Genomic DNA, 17,139 nt, shown 5'->3' with positions numbered 1-17,139 from the left:
CAGACTGAACTAGATTTTCCTCTAGGATTTTGCATGCGCTTAGTTCTATTCCGTTTCTCTTTATCCTGAAAAACTCCCCAGTCCTTAACGATTACAAGCATACCTATAGCATGATGCAGCCACCACTATGTGTGAAAATATGGAGTTGTTGTATTCTATTTAGGACAAAAAGTTAATTGCTTTGCCACATTTTTTGCAGTATCACTTTAGTGTCTTATTGCAAACAGGATGCATGTTTTGGAACATTTTTATATGAGCGGTTTCCTTCCTCTTCAGCAACCGAGTTAGTGTAACCGATGTGAAATGGCTAGTTAGTTAGCGGTGGTGCGCGCTAATAGCATTTCAATCAGTGACGTCACTCGCTCTGAGACTTGAAGTAGGGTTTCCCCTTGCGTTGCAAGGGCCGTGGCTTTTGTGGCGTGATGGGTAACAATGCTTCTTGGGGTGTCAGTTGTTGATGTGTGCAAGGTTCCCTGGTTCGAGCCCAGGTTGGGGCGAAGAGAGGGACGGAACCTACACTGTTACATTAGGAAGGACGCCTGTATCTTTGTAGTGACTGGGTGTATTGATACACCATTCAAAGTGTAATTAATAACCATCATGCTCAAATGGATATTCAATGTCTGCTTTTTAAATGTTTTACCCATCTACCAATAGGTGCCCTCCCTCAGTGAGGCATTGAAAAACCTCCCTGGTCTTTGTGGTTGAATCTGTGTTTGAAATTCACTGCTCGACTGACAGACGTTACAGATAATGTGGTACAGAGATGTGGTAGTCATTCAAAAATCATGTTAAACACTTATTGCACACACAGTGAGTCCATACAAATTGTGAGTTAAGCACATTTTTTTAGTTGAATACTTATTGACTCAAGACATTTCAGCTCCCCCTCAATTCATCAGGACATGGACTCTACAAGGTGTCGAAAGCATTCCACAGGGACGCTGGCCCATGTTGACTCCAATGCTTCCCACAATTGTGTCAAGTTAGCTGGATGTCCTTTGGGTGGGTGGATCATTCTTGAGAAACACAGAAAACTGTTGAGTGTCAAAAAAATAAAAGCAGCGTTGCAGTTCTTGACACAAACCGGTTCCTGGCACCTACTACCACACCCCGTTCAAAGGCACTTAAATCTGTTGTCTTGCCCCATTCACCGTCTGAATGGCAAACATACACAATCCATGTCTGAAGGCTTTACTAAAAAAATAATAAATTAAACTTGTTTAACTGGTCTCCTCCCCTTCATCAATAAGGGATCATATCTTTCACCTGGTCAGTCTGTCATGGAAAGAGCAGGTGTTCTTAATGTTTCATACACTGAGATATATATTAACATTTAGCAGACGCTCTTATCCAGAGCGACTTACAAATTATCTATATATAGAATATGTTCTATATTGTTTGTAAAGTCAGTCATTTGAGGACAATCTAAAAGATTCACACATACAAAGACATGTGAACATGGTCAGCTTTATTTTTCAATTTCCAAAGAGTGAACATTCATTTCATATACATTCTGGTTTGCTATGTTACTCCTGCAGTCCATTCCTCAACCTTAAAATCCTCCACTGCATGTCCATCTCTCCATTCCTAAAAACTGTTCTGCCCCATTTGGCATCTTATACAGCCAGTCATACAGAAACTTCAGCAACTTAAATGTGTAAAAATTAAAGATAAATCACAGTTGCATTTGATAATATACGGTGGCTAGACGTTTAACATAAATAGAATCCAGTCTATGGCCTCTACCTTTCCTCAGCAAAAACCAGGTACAGCATCTCACAAAAAAATGTTTTAATCCTAATATGACAAATTACTCCCAAAACAGAAGAGGAACCATTATTTGACTCTGGCAATATCTTGATTAAACCTTAGTTATGACACAGAGGGGGAGGTTGACTAGATGGAGAGAGCCACTATGGTCATTCATATTATACGTTCGGTTTAGAATCCCAATTAAGAGTCCATGATAGACAACATACACATGCAACTAGTTAAAAGTATTTTCAGCTTCAAGTCTGTAGTGATTGAGCCTCCATAGCAACCTGCAAAGTTCTAGAACTACCGCTCAGTGTGTTCCGGCAGTTTTGTTTACATTCCTGTCAATAACAATAGAACTAACAACTATAGAACACCTAAAATTGCACTTGACAACAAGTGTTAATGACTGTAGCATCACGCTTTGTTAAATTTAAAAATGGTTTGGGAAAGAATCTTGCTTTAAGACTGGTAACCCGTTGTATAAAAGCAATAATATAATCTGGAGTCCATGTGTTATCATAGTTTTATCATGGCTGTGGTGGGCTACACACCTCAGCTTCACGTTGTGGCTCGTGGTAGTGCACAATAGTCCTTTACAGTTTGTTCTGACTATCAAGGTTTTAGTTTAACATCCCTGTGACAACACAGTATCCTGAGCCTTTACAGGAGTCTGCATGGAGGTTAACGTGAGAGTATTATGACGCTGTAGGATTCAACCTCTAAGCACAAACCCTGTTACAGGCCAGTCACTTTCTGGGGTGAACTTTTCCCTAGGTTCAGATGGAGGATCAGCATCGTCACCCTACTCCGTCACTCCCAGTTCAGATAACGGGCTCATGTTGGCGTATAGCAGAGCCAACACCCAAGCAGTAGTGGAGGGTATAAACCGTATACCCACTTTTATTTTTTGTGGGCATTGTCTATACTCACTTCTTAAATCGCCACGATGCTTATCAAAGTAGTGTAGGTATACGCCGTATCAATTAATAAGGCTGAGGGAACAGATCAGAATGTTACTTATCATTGTCGTCACATTTTCGGTGCGTCAATGTGCACACGGCCTACATGCGAAGGTTTAAAAATACAATTTGCGGGAAACCACCCTTCTAAAAACGCACATGCACGCGTTTTCAGGGACAGAAATATCCGTTAGAAAAACGTATCATGGGTTGCTAATATGACTAGGATAATTAAATACCCGTCTGCTGGACAAACAAAGCAAATCCAATTATTTCCTCCATGTTTCTAATGGGATTGTGGCTATAGGCTACTTTGAATCAAGGTAAGACATGCCTCATATTATTATTATTTTTTTTTAATCAAGTAAAATTATCAAGTAATATTATCAAGTAAAATGTCCAGGTATCAAACAATTAACGAAGAGGAGGAAAAAAAATTACAAAAATGATATAGCGATGCTGATGACAGGCCCAACAGTCTTCTGGTAGATGGAAAAACATGTTCCCAAAAACCTTCAATTGAAAATGTTAAGCTAATCCAGTGGCTACAGAAACACTACTAACCAAACAGTGCTAGGTGCCTGAGCACTTTAATAAAAAAAAAATAAGTAGCTACATTCCTTAGATTTTTACCCAGACCTCAAAAGTAGTCTTCTGATGTGATTTATTAAGCATCGTTATGGACTTAGAAAAATGAAAGAAATTGATGTTCTATTAAAAAGTGCAAGGGGGTGTGTGTCTGAAACCTATGAATTTCTGAGTCATTTGACAGCCCAATTTATCTGTTCCAATAGTAGACCTACTATTAGCCTACTTCCACAGTACAGCTTGGGTTAGCCTGACAGTGAAAGACCAATATGGGATTCATAGTTTTAGGTCATTCAGAGTGTAGGTCACCGTTTCTCATAGAATTTCACGCAGGGCGCTTTTCCTTCACTGGGAGGGCCGTTTTGCAAAATTACAGTATACCCACTAATTTCAGGCACCACTGCACCAGAGGGAGAAAACTGAATCCAAAAGCTAAATTTTAATAAAAAAAAAAAAAAAGAAAATCAGAGGAGTAAAACAAGAAACAAACGCTTACAGTGATCGTGCAATTCATAAAAAACACATTTTTAAAAATGTCTCAATAAATCCAGGGAATAAAAGTTTAAAATCAAAATTTTGAAAAAGTGGTATAGCAGTGTGAAAAAAATAATTTGATTTGTCAAACTTGATTCCTTGTCAGTTCAAAGAGAAGACTGGTTGTCGTCTCAGACCCTCCTGTCTGGAGGCGCAGCAACCTGATCCGAGGGGTGTTCGTTCAGAAAGATCCGTCTAGTCGAAGTGACACACTTTCTCCATTGCCATCAGGATACTGAGCAGGGTGACAAATTACATGATTAGTCTATGGAAGCAGCTCCCCGGAAACTAAATAAACCTTAAATAAAACAATTAATATACCAAATATTACTGTGTTTGCCAACCGTGCATCTTATGTATTTATTTAATAACTCGTCTTGACATTGATAGTGTTAAGGTAGAAGGGTAACTTTCTCACTCATTCAGCCAACAAGTATCCACACTTCACCAATTATACATCCCCCCCCACAATTTTTAACATTTTCTTTAAACATGAATGCACTATAATTTAAGCTTTAAAACTGCAGTGTTCCTTCTTCCTCATGGAAAAATGTGTATAATTTCAGCATTTTCTTTGATGCCAAGAGCTGGGCCTTTAAATGTTTTTTCCCCTGGGCCAGAGTCTTGGTTCGTCAGAATGCCTTGAATGCACATCAAAAAAAAAAAAAAAAAAAAAAAAAAAAAATATATATATATATATATATATATATATATATATATATATACACACCCCTACATACCTCTCATTGGGTCCCTGATAAATTTGCAATCACAATAAAAAAATAAAAAGTTTCCCCAGGTCCACAGAAAAGCGTTTGAGAACCCCTTCCCTATATAGGGAGACATTTTGGACTCAGCCTTGGGACTGGTACAGTACCTGTCTGTTGGGTATCCTCCCTCACACAGGTTGACCAGGGCATACAGGTGTCGCAGAGCATATTCATACTGCAACACAAGAACAATCACAACTTCTATATACACTGTTCTCTGAGCCATACTGGGGGGGAAAAAAATAAAAAATAAAAACTGTACACCGTTTCAAAATGGAAAGTACATACGAGTCATAATGTTCCTACTTCCTCCACATGTCCTGTACAGAAGTCAGTGTTATGTCTGTCATTCTGTGTAAAGTTAAAAAGTCCCGTGGTCATGTGAGAAGTCTAGTTTAACAGTAAACACGTCTAAATCGGTCTGTAAAAATATGCTTTGATTTCAGTGACGTATTTATGTTATTCAGTCTCTGAAGTACATGGGTAACAGGCTGGGAAAGAGAAGTAGATCAACGCATCGTTGACAGGAACCTACAGTACCACAAATCAACTAGAGACAGTCATCTTGGGGACAAACCCTGAAATAAATGAAGGATTAAGTGATGGTGCATCAGACTTGTGTATTCAAATGAGCCAATACTGTCATTGTATCTGTCCCTTTTCAAACAATTGATTGAAATTAAAAGGAGAGTTCTGGGCTGGGGCAGTTGGTACCATGGACTGCTTTAGGTTGAGTTCCTGTGACGTGACAATTGTTGATGTAAAAAAAAGAAACAAATAAAAAAGCAGCATGTCCTATAAATACATTTGCCAGACAGGACGTACCTCAGTGATATGCCAGTTGAAGCATCGTATCTTGTAGTGGTTGACAGCAGCCTGGTAGCATTGATGCTGGGTCAGATCCAGCTTGGCACTCAGAACCCTCTGGGTCATGATCTCCTCTCCTGTCACCGTCTCTACCACCCTACGCATGGTCTCTCCCAGCAGCTCGCGCACCTAGTGGGAATTAAAAAAAATATATAATAAAACACCAAGGTCTCCACTTATGAAATAACAGAAGCACCTGATGATAAAGTCTGGGTCATGTTCATTAGACACGAACAGAGCGAAACCATCTGAACTTCATTGAGGAAGACTTGTTTTCAGTTTGTTACTGTGTGCCCAATTTAATACATCCCAGGTTCATTTGGGGGGGGGGGGGGGGGGGGGGAAATGAAAAATGCATATATTACAATAAAAAAACAAGGTAAACGCATTTCCTGTCCGTTACCTTGAGGTGTGACGTGATCTGGCTGAAGTATCTCTTGGTTGCAGAGATGTCGTTGGTCCTCATCAGCTTCCTCTTTAGGATGGCCAGGGGTACATCAGGGCTGGGGGTCAGGTCTGGGGCCGCTACGGGCTGCAGGGTCATGGGGGGAGCAGGTTTGGCATTGGCATTACCTTGGAAGGCCATCACCTTCATATGGGCCAGAGTCTGGAGAACAGATAAATACAGCTAGTTAACCTCCATACGGGTCAGAGTCTGGAGAACAGATAAATACAGCTAGTTAACCTCCATACGGGTCAGAGTCTGGAGAACAGATAAATACAGCTAGTTAACCTCCATACGGGTCAGAGTCTGGAGAACAGATAAATACAGCTAGTTAACCTCCATACGGGTCAGAGTCTGGAGAACAGATAAATACAGCTAGTTAACCTCCATACGGGTCAGAGTCTGGAGAACAGATAAATACAGCTAGTTAACCTCCATACGGGTCAGAGTCTGGAGAACAGATAAATACAGCTAGTTAACCTCCATACGGGCCAGAGTCTGGAGAACAGATAAATACAGCTAGTTAACCTCCATACGGGTCAGAGTCTGGAGAACAGATAAATACAGCTAGTTAACCTCCATACAGGTCAGAGTCTGGAGAACAGATAAATACAGCTAGTTAACCTCCATACAGGTCAGAGTCTAAAGACGTTACCGGCTCGTTCATTAAAAATCGTCTATTGCAACATAAACATTAGCCATCTGAACAGAAGTGAGGAAGTCGAGGTTTGTTAACACTAAAAAAATAAAACTTTTACATCTTAGCAGATAAAACCCATTTCACTAAAACATCATGTGACTCCTCAGCTGAACGTTTCAACAGGAATTAGCTAGGTCTTCCCTCTGAATCCCTCACCTTGTTTCCAAACTGCATGACGTGGCTGGTGTTGGTGTGGCTCCTGACGATCTTGAACTGTTTAATCAGCGTCTCTTTGCTCAGGTCCTCCTGGACAGTCGGGGAGAGACATTACAAAGAGAAATGACAGTGAGTGGCTAAGGATGTTCTGCCCCCTATTTTGGGCCAAACACATTGGAGTAACAGCTATAGCCAACAGCAGTAATTTCTTTACAGAAACACAAATCAGTAAAGACTTGCAGTTAATCGAGGACACTGTTTACGTTTTTGTGTTTAGCTTTTTCTAAGGAATCAGAAGTTGTGTCCAGACATGTGAAGGAGCACCACGTCAGTCCTCCATCCAGTTAACACTGTACCAGACTCACCACATCAGAGTCCTCCATCCAGTTAACACTGTACCAGTCCCCCAGGTAGGTCTCCCTTTTCTCATCATAGTAGCAGGCATAGGACGACTCATGAGAGTTGGCTGCTGTAGTGGCATACACTGAAGGAGAGAGAGAGAGAGAGAGAGAGAGAGCGCATTAAAAACAGGATCTATGGATCCAGGACACTGCTTATACACGATCACAATTGGAAATCCATAGCTTGATTGATTATACACAAGAACAAAATATGTTTTAAAGTAGTAAAGAAACACCCTCGTAGTTTAATGTTGTACAGTAGACAATGAAGACTTTGGCCTGTGGGTAACAATACAACCTTATGGGATGTCAAGTACCCAAGGTCAGCGTGATGTAAAGTACCCAAGGTCAGCGTGATGTAAAGTACCCAAGGCCAGCGTGATGTAAAGTACCTAAGTCAAAATACTACTGAAGTTGTTTTGGGGGGGGGGGGGTATTTTTTTTCCCCTTCCCCTGACACCAAGTACTCATTCCAGTTTGAATGCTTAGCAGGACAGGAAAATGGTCTAATATATGAAACAAGTAATCAAGAGAACGTCGCTGGTCATCCCTACTCCCTCTGATCTGGCAGAGTCACATGCTTCGTTTGTAAGTGATGCCTGAGGGTTGCAGCATGCCCCTGGCTATCTGTAAAAAATAAAAATAAAAGAACGGTGCCGTCTGGTTTGCTTAATATAAAGTATATTTAAAACCAAATACTTTTACTCAAGTAGGATTTTACTGGGTGACTTACTTGAGTCATTTTCTATTAAGGTATCTTTACCTTTCCTTAAGTATGAGATGGGTACTTTTCCACCACTGCTTGACACTAGGATCTAGTCCAGACACACTAGGATCTAGTCCAGACACACTAGGATCTAGTCCAGACACACTAGGATCTAGTCCAGACACACTAGGATCTAGTCCAGACACACTAGGATCTAGTCCAGACACACTAGGATCTAGTCCAGACACACTAGGATCTAGTCCAGACACACTAGGATCTAGTCCAGACACACTAGGATCTAGTCCAGACACACTAGGATCTAGTCCAGACACACTAGGATCTAGTCCAGACAGTAGACTACGGAGACAAGGATCTACATGGCCCGTGGAGCAGAGCATGACAATAACCAAGGGTCTGGCACAGACCATCTCTCCTTAAGGTCTTTTCACACAATCAGTGACAAAAAAAAACCCCAACACAATGTAGCTGCCACCTGCTTGTATGAAAACCTATGTATACGTGACTGGTTCTACTTAATTGGCCGTCTGAACAGACCCTTACAAAAGGGCTGATTTGAGAAGTAGGTTGAAATTGCCCCTAGACGCTGATCTTGGGTCAGTTTTGTTGTTGCATTTCCCCCCCACTAATGGTTAAGGTTAGGATTGGGAGAGCTGATCCTAGATATGTACCTAGGGGAAAGATCACCTCAGAGCCTGATTTAGTGAGCAGCCAAAAAACAGCCCTGTTCAGGGTGACTAGACATTTGGGGGGGTGATGCCGACAATTACATTGGAGCTTCCATCAATCTGCAAAATTTAAAGCTTGGAGTAACGGCTACAGCTTTATATTTTGCAGATACATTGGAGCTTCCATCAAGCTAATTGTCTGCATCACTTCCCCCCCAATAAAAAACAAAATAGCGATAATTTCATTTTCAAATAACCAGTTGTAATCTGAATGAAGGGAAAAGGGCCATTCTTGAACATGGGTTGAGACATTGTTTATAATCTACTATTGAACCAGTTTGGATGTAAGTATAACTGAAGCCTTTAGTGAGGTCACAATAGTCTTACGCTTTAATCATTTCTGCCCTTCGAATTCATATTGATTATGTAAATAGGCCTGTTTCATTTTGTCTGGCTGGGTGTAGGCAAGGCCATAAGCAAATATGTAGACTGGGATATGACTAAAGTGTTAAAAAAAAAAAAAAAACCTCAAACACAGGGTGATTTTTTTGCCACAAATAAAGGCATTTTCCTTTCCACAGTAGCAAGATCTTATCTATTTACTAACTTTCTATTAAAAATGTATTGGAGTGAGATCATTTATTTATTTAGGGATATGAATAGCGAGTATGTCCACATCGCCGTCACACCATTTTATTGGTAAACTACACAGTAATGTAAAAGTTGTAGTCTTTTGTGAGCCAATAGGTAATATAGTACACTTATAATTTGGTTTTAATCCAGAGAGGTAAGAAAAAAAAAAAAAAAAAAGTATCTAGATCCTCTAGGAGGGATTCTAATTGTGGATTTAAAGAAAACATGAATCAGCGTACAATGACACCTTTGTTTTTAAGCCCTGGGTTTTCTAACCCCTTGATATGATTTTAACATTTCAATGGCCATAATAAATTAGATACGCCAATAGTGGACAAACTTGTTTTACTCCAACAATTTAAAAACTTTGCGAAGTAGTCATTATTTACTATTTTACACCTAGGGTTACTATACATAACCCATTTTAGCAGAGATTCTCCAAAATGGAAATCTCTCAGGTATTTCTATGTAAATGACAGTCGTACTTTATTAAAAGTAAGAGTAGGCAGACTTAACGAGAGCTGAATAGGAGTCAAGAGGCAGGACAGGCCCTTTCGGATGTGTCCGAGTCAGGGGTTGGATAGAGTCAAAGCAACTGGCTCTCAGTCTCACGTCAGAATTAGAGATTTATCCATGTTTCTCAAATTTCAAAGTGTTTAAGATTGCGCTTAGGCATTAACTCTAAATATTTTAAGGTTAGGTATTAACTTTCAATTGGACAAGGGTTAAAGCAAAAAAGATATACTTTTTTTGGTAAAAATTTTAAAAAACTTTCCATCATTGGAGTCGAACATGCAACCTTTGGTGCCAGATGCTCACCGAAATCTACTTGAAGATAACAGCGCTCAATGCTGCCCCTAGAGGCCGGACGTCGAATAATGACTCGTATCACTGGTGACCTGGCCGGTCAAAGAGCGGTCAAGAGTATCTTGAACGCACCCCTGATACCTTCATTGATTAACCCGTTCTTCCTATTAGTGTTTCTGGATAGTTCCCTGTGATTGGAGTCACAGGGAGGTTCAAGCGCAGCGTCACTCACCATCGACGTCAGCAGCCAGGTCGGTCATCATTGATCCCGACTCACAGGCCTCGATATAGAACACTAACTGAGAGCAGGGAAGATCAATGAACACAAGTCCAGTCAGGGGAAAACTATATGATAGAATTTATATACGTTTAAAAGATAATGATTAAAAAAATTCTACCCTGAAACATAACTAATTAGTTGTTTATGTAGCATGTATAATGAATAATTAAAGTATTAAACATAAGTCCAACTAGGTTGGACTGGGAGGGAGATAAATGTGTGTGCTGAAGAAAATACAGAGAACAATTAAAACTGTGTTTGGCTCGCCCTGGCTAGAACTCTTGAGAAACTTATGATAAGACAGGGAGTACTTCAAGCTTCCTCTAATCTCTGGGGAATGGAACGGACAGCGCTGGCTAGTGATACACAGTGGTGAGAACTCTGGAAAAGCACACAACTCACCTACTGTTTGTGTGTATGTATGTGCGTAGGATATGAAGTGAACTATAAAATGGATGTCTTTGTATAATGGACTTCAGAGTACTCTCGTGAATAAACATTTTGACTATTGTAAGCTGGGACTCTCGTCTGTTTCATTCAACCAGAATCTTACAAACTTTGAACATTGATAGCGAAATTCACATAACACTCATCCGGACTGTCAACTCTAACTTTAGTCTTAAATCAATGTTATTTAATGAACATGTGATTGGCGCTCCACATCCACAAACAATAACAGGTTTAACTTCCGCACCTTTCCGTATTTCTTGTTCTCATGCATGTAGTTGATGGCGGCCATGAGGTCGGCAACATGAAGCTGTAGAAGCAAAAAAAACATTTCATAAATAGTTTCATTTCTGTTTATCTTCCAGTAGATTAAATTTAAAACAAAACAGGCACTAGACCCCATGAGGCAGAGCCACAAGAGTCAGTCACAAGATCCTAGGTTGCCCAAGGCATTGTGGGAGGAGTACTCCTCATCTTGTTCAGTGACTCAGTCTCTGTCACAAAACTTTTCTGCTGAGTGACAGAACATAAGGTTTATTCAACCAGGCTTAAAATGATTTTTTTTTTATCATAACCCTAACTCAAACTGTTCTGAAGGTTAGTTCAAATACATGGCAGCTTTCTGTTTCACAGAGAGCAGAACTAGGTCATCCATCCATGGATAAAAAAGGAAGGCGCTGTCTGAAATCACACACTATATAGTGCACTACTTTTGGCCAGAGGGTAGGGTTCCATTTCTGCCAACGAGCAAGTGTTCAGAGAGAAGAGAAATAACCCAGGGAGACGAGCAGGAAGTGTAAAAGTGCTTACATCATCATTGGGGAAGGCCAGCAGCCCAGGAGCTCCATGATCAGTGAAGTAGACAAACACGTGATCGTTGGGACCGCTGCCAACAGGAAGAGAGAAAAAAATAAAAAAAGTTGATAAACCAGGTGTTTTTCCTTTGAACTGAAAGATATGACACAATCACATTTTCAAGCTGTGAGACTGTTTTTCCAGGGAAAGTTCTGTCAAGAAACTTTATGACAATACATTGTTGTAAATGATTTACTTCATTTTAGAAGACTACCTTAAAGTTCTGGGATAACTTCACCCTACTGTGGTAATCCTATGATATAGTCCAACATGCTTCTCCCCCCCCAATCACTTGCCTCTTCAGCACTTTCCCAGAACCCCCCTTAGTACTGGCTGAGTCACCCTTCAGCACAGCCAGGAAGTTGTCAGGGGTCACAGCCTGCAGGGTACACAGAGCAGGCACTGAGGACAGTTCTGACTTCAGATCTATGTGAGCAACTTGAATAAGGGTCTCAACTTCTTGAACAGTACTATATAAAGCATTGATTGTTGTGTGACGATATTACCACTGACAATTTATTTTTAAATCCAGCATTTGAAATGTTCCATTTTCCATCCACTCACGTCTCCAGTGTAGTCTTTGGGGACTCCCTCGTAGACGTCTGTCCCATTGGGTCGGTTGATCACCACCCCTGGGGTGGGGTTTCTGAAAAACAAAAGAGGGTAAATAACCTGAATCAGATACGTGCCTGGAGGAAACAGGCCATACGATTTATTATATGACCGCAAAACCCTACAGGGGACACCCTACAGGGGACACCCCCCCCCCTTTACCTTAAGCAAGGCAGTTTACGCCACCCAACAGCTAGTAATGTGCCTGTGCGTTTGAGAACTGAGCAGAAGACACATTTCTGATATAACAGTTGGACAAATAAAAATGTTGACCGTCTACAGTCTTGGCAAGACACGCATTCTATCACAATACACATTAGCACTGTAATATAATGGCATTCAGTCTGTGACAGTTGGGAATTATCATGAAGAGCAATGACAAAAAGTATTTTTTTATTATTAAAACCACAGTATCACTTCCTCTATCCTCCAATGACAGGAATCACACCACCATCTATTCCTACAGTAGTCAAATTCAAAAAAACACTCAGATACTGAAAAAAAATAAAAATACACTTTCACACGCACAAAACCTAAGCGTCACATGTTTGTTCGTTTCGATTCAGACTTAAGTATTACTTGGAAGAGTACATCCCAGCAGCATCTAGATGCAGGAAATATTACTGGATCAATGAAACAAAAACGGCATTGTTGTACAGTTAAAAACAAATATATATATGAGAACCTTCAATTTTTTACCTACATCAAGACACCTCCTGCATCAAAGTAGGTCAATATGAGTATCTAGTGATTACAGTAAGACGAGTACAACTTCAAATGTGTCGGTCATTGACATGACTGGTTCCAATACCTGCGTATGAATCAACCAATGACTGATGTTGCTACTGGACAAGAGAGAACATTCTTTTCATTAGATAAATTGTCTTCCACCTTAAACCCTGAACCTTATGGCCCATCCCGGCACCATAATTCCCAGCGTGTTAAGAGCAGCTAAATTAGATCCTTGTGACTGAGTCAGTCGTGTCTTAACGAGCCTCTAAACTGCCCACCTTCCAAATGCAACACTATTCATTTTACTGTGCACTACCTTTGATCAGGGTCCATAGGGCTCTGGTTAAAACTAGTGCACTGTATAGGGAATAGGGCACCTTTTGAGAAACACTCAAACAATTTTCTGGATGGTGTCTGACAGCTACTGTTTCGAGAATTGTTTATATATAAAAAAAAAAATAAAGGAACCTTTATTTGACTAGGCAAGTCAATTAAGAACAAATTCTTATTTACAATGACGGCCTACCCTGGCCAAACCCGGACCAATTGTGCACCGCCCTACGGGACTCCCAATCACAGCCGGATGTGATTCAGCCTAGATTCAAACCAGGGACTGTAGTGACACCTCTTGCACTAGATGCAGTGCCTTAGAATGCTGCGAGAGCCCGAGTGGCGTATAGAAGCACAGGGCCTGGCTGCTGCCTGTACGCCACAGCACTATGAGGAAATGTTTTAGACCCATCATGCACCCAAAACAAGGAGAACATATGCTCTGCTCTCATCTCAGGAATGCAAATATTGCAGAAACAACCCATAATAAAAACAGACTAAAGCTGGCTAAATCTGAAGAGAAGATAGGGCTGTTGTCATTTATAATCCTGGAGAGGACCATGTGTAGTCCTTCATGACAATCTGTACTGGATTACAGCAACCCTAGGACGTTGCCTGCTTAGTTCTTCACCTTTTTAACAAGGTGGACAACAGAAATAAAATACTCACTGCTCATTGGTCGCCAGGTCATCATACATCATCACGACAATCTGCTCGTCAGGAATGCCATTCCTGTGGACGATCTGGTACGCATGGCAGGCGTCGGCCTAGGGAGGGGGGGGGGACACGAAGTAAACTAATCATGTAATGTAAGGCAACAAGTCACCCCACTAATCACAGTCAGATTAATTGAGAGGGAGGAGTTAGAATGTATTATGTCACTTTACAGAGCAGCAGCTAGGAACACAGCCAGTCAGTCAACAGCTAAATACAGAGCAGCAGCTAAATACAGAGCAGCAGCTTAGGAACACAGCCAGTCAGTCAACAGCTAAATACAGAGCAGCAGCTTAGGAACACAGCCAGTCAGTCAACAGCTAAATACAGAGCAGCAGCTAAATAGAGAGCAGCAGCTAGGAACACAGCCAGTCAGTCAACAGCTAAATACAGAGCAGCAGCTAAATACAGAGCAGCAGCTAAATACAGAGCAGCAGCTAAATACAGAGCAGCAGCTAAATACAGAGCAGCAGCTAAGAACACAGCCAGTCAGTCAACAGCTAAATACAGAGCAGCAGCTAAATACAGAGCAGCAGCTAAATACAGAGCAGCAGCTAAGAACACAGCCAGTCAGTCAACAGCTAAATACAGAGCAGCAGCTTAGGAACACAGCCAGTCAGTCAACTGCTAAATACAGAGCAGCAGCTAAATACAGAGCAGCAGCTAGGAACACAGCCAGCCAGTCAACTGCTAAATACAGAGCAGCAGCTAGGAACACAGCCAGCCAGTCAAAAATAAAATAAATAAAATAAAAAGAAACTCAAGAAATAATCCATCACAGCATATATCCATTTGATTATCTGAATGAGGGGTTATTGATTGAGAAGCTCATGAGTATGTTTACTGATTATTATGCAACTTTGTCACATGCCGCCCCCCCCCCCCCCCCCCCCTCCCAAATACAGGTGTAGACCGTACTTACAAGCCCTTAACCAACAGTGCAGTTCAAGAAAGAGTTCATTAAGAATATTTACCAAAAAACTAAGTAAATTACTATATATTTTTTTTTTATATAAATAAATAGCAAGGCTATATACAGGGGGTACCGGTTAGACGAGACAATAGGTACATGTCGGTAGGGGTGAATCACTGCTTCATACAATGTTAAAAAGGACTAGCTACATTAGTAATATAGTGGCCAATGTCAGCTATGCATGTCTAGCTCTTATCAATAAAAGGGAAAGTCACCTTCAAGTCTAGGTGGATAGAATTAAAATTGGTCAAATACACTGTAATATGTCCCAAATAGCCCCATTTTCCCTTTATAGTGCAATACTTATGCCCTTGTCAAAAGTAGTGCACGATACAAGGGAATAGGGAGCCATTTGGGATGTAATCATGGCAAAAGATTACAACAATGACTCACTCAACTGATAGTCAAGTGTACGTTAACAGATTAAAAAAATCTATATATTAAAAAAAAAAAAAAATTCTTCACCTTTAAATCACAAAATGTACTAGTCTAACTTTCTTACCTGGTGCCGGTAGTTGTACCAGCCACTGGAGCCAGCGACAATCACCACCCAGTTCTTCCCGTTTTCAAGCTGTTGTGTGGGGAAAGCATTAGCCACAAGTCCCAGACTGAGGCCCAGAAGGGCTAGGGTCGAAGTAAACATCCTCTGTCCTGGTAAAAAAAGGTATTATCATCACTGCATATCAAGTTACTAGCTAGATGTTTGTTTTTTTTCCCTTTGTCCACACATGTTTTGAAATGTCAAAAGATTATATTAACACTTTGTATAAAAATTGGCCGACTGCCGCGACTGTTTACAGTTGAGTAAAGTAGCAAGCCATAGCAAACGTGCGGTTTGGTCGATCCTACGGCTGCCAACATTAGCTAGGTAAGCTAGCTGTCAGTTACACCATCCATTTCCAAAATTACTGAAGCAGCAAATCTACACTAACAGTAGCCTACTACAACACTGAAAATAACAACAAAAACAAGTTAGCTACATTTGAGGTATCATCGAAAAGTAAAACAGTTTGATTACCTTTTTTCGTTTTTCTGAGTTGTTGTTGTTGTCACGAAGACTAGGATACCGTTTGTAGCTGTTGCATCGAGGAGAGGATTTTTATGCCAATCACAGGGTTGGGGAAAAAAAACCCAGTCAGGATTTACTGGACAGCCAATCAGATCGCCCCAAGACGGGGAAGGCGGGTCATGATTGGATAAATCAGTCTACGTTTTAAACACATGATACAAAGTCATGTGCTTGTCTCTGATTCTCTGATTAAAAAATATGACTTGTTCCTATTTTTCATGACATGGTCTTTTGTCAGTGGTGGAAAAAAGTACCCAATTGTCATACTTGAGTAAAAGTAAAGATACCTTAATAGGAAATTACTAGGAAGTCACCCAGTAAAATACTACTTAAAAAGTCTAAACGTATTTGGTATTTAAGTATCAAAAGTAAAAGTACAAATAATTTCAAATTGCTTATATTAAGCAAACCAGACGTTTTGTTTTTGTTATTTACAGATAACCAGGGGCACACTCCAACAGGTAGACATCATTTACAAACGGTGTATTTGTTTAGTGAGTCAACCAGATCAGAGGCACAGGATGACCAGGGATGTTCTCTTGATAAGTGCGTGAATTGTACCATTTTCCTGTCCTGCTAAGCATTCAAAATGGAATGAGTACTTTGGGTGTCAGCGAAAATGTATGGAGTAAAAAGTACATTATTTTCATTAGGAATGTAGTGAGATAAAAGTAAAAGTTGTCAAAAATATAAATAGTAAAGTACAGATACCCCCAAAAACAACTTCAGTAAAAAATAGTTTAAAGTACTACTTATGTACTTTCCACCACTGTCCTTTTTCCCCACACATAGTAACACAATTTTTGTGTTAAATGTAGATTTTCTGAATTAGGTTATACTACAGTAACAATTTTGACAAAGCTTGCTATTCATTTCATTAGGAAGACTTATGCAATGTGCAATATGGATGCATTAAAAAAACAGTACTGTTTACATGTTTGGATAACTGCAAAGGGAGTTTCATTTAGTCACTAGTGTTTTATAAGTCACCCAAATAACACTGAAGTGCACAATATATAGAAATATGATGCCAGGTGTAATTCTCTCTGTCTCTCATTAACTTCCTTTATTGACACAGTCTTGTGACCCATTTCCGAATGCTCAGCAGAAATGG

At 40.3% G+C, this 17,139-nt stretch overlaps 1 protein-coding gene across 1 annotated transcript; it reads right to left on the bottom strand.

The window, feature by feature from the left end:
• Positions 1-1,454: 1,454 nt before the first annotated feature.
• Positions 1,455-16,008, bottom strand: lgmn (legumain). The gene is given in 14 exon segments (NM_001165395.1): positions 1,455-4,077; positions 4,720-4,787; positions 5,438-5,608; positions 5,883-6,086; positions 6,781-6,870; positions 7,146-7,264; positions 10,246-10,312; positions 10,988-11,050; positions 11,551-11,626; positions 11,892-11,974; positions 12,160-12,241; positions 13,939-14,036; positions 15,459-15,607; positions 15,975-16,008. Coding segments are annotated over 13 exon segments (1,302 nt in total). The 5' UTR covers positions 15,600-15,607; positions 15,975-16,008; the 3' UTR covers positions 1,455-4,037.
• Positions 16,009-17,139: the final 1,131 nt, after the last annotated feature.

Source organism: Salmo salar, chromosome 09 (assembly GCF_965601325.2).
Source record: "Salmo salar chromosome 09, fSalSal1, whole genome shotgun sequence".
Taxonomy (NCBI): Eukaryota; Metazoa; Chordata; class Actinopteri; order Salmoniformes; family Salmonidae; genus Salmo; species Salmo salar.
Note: the sequence above shows the minus strand (reverse complement) of the source record. Positions and strands in the feature narration are given on the sequence as shown.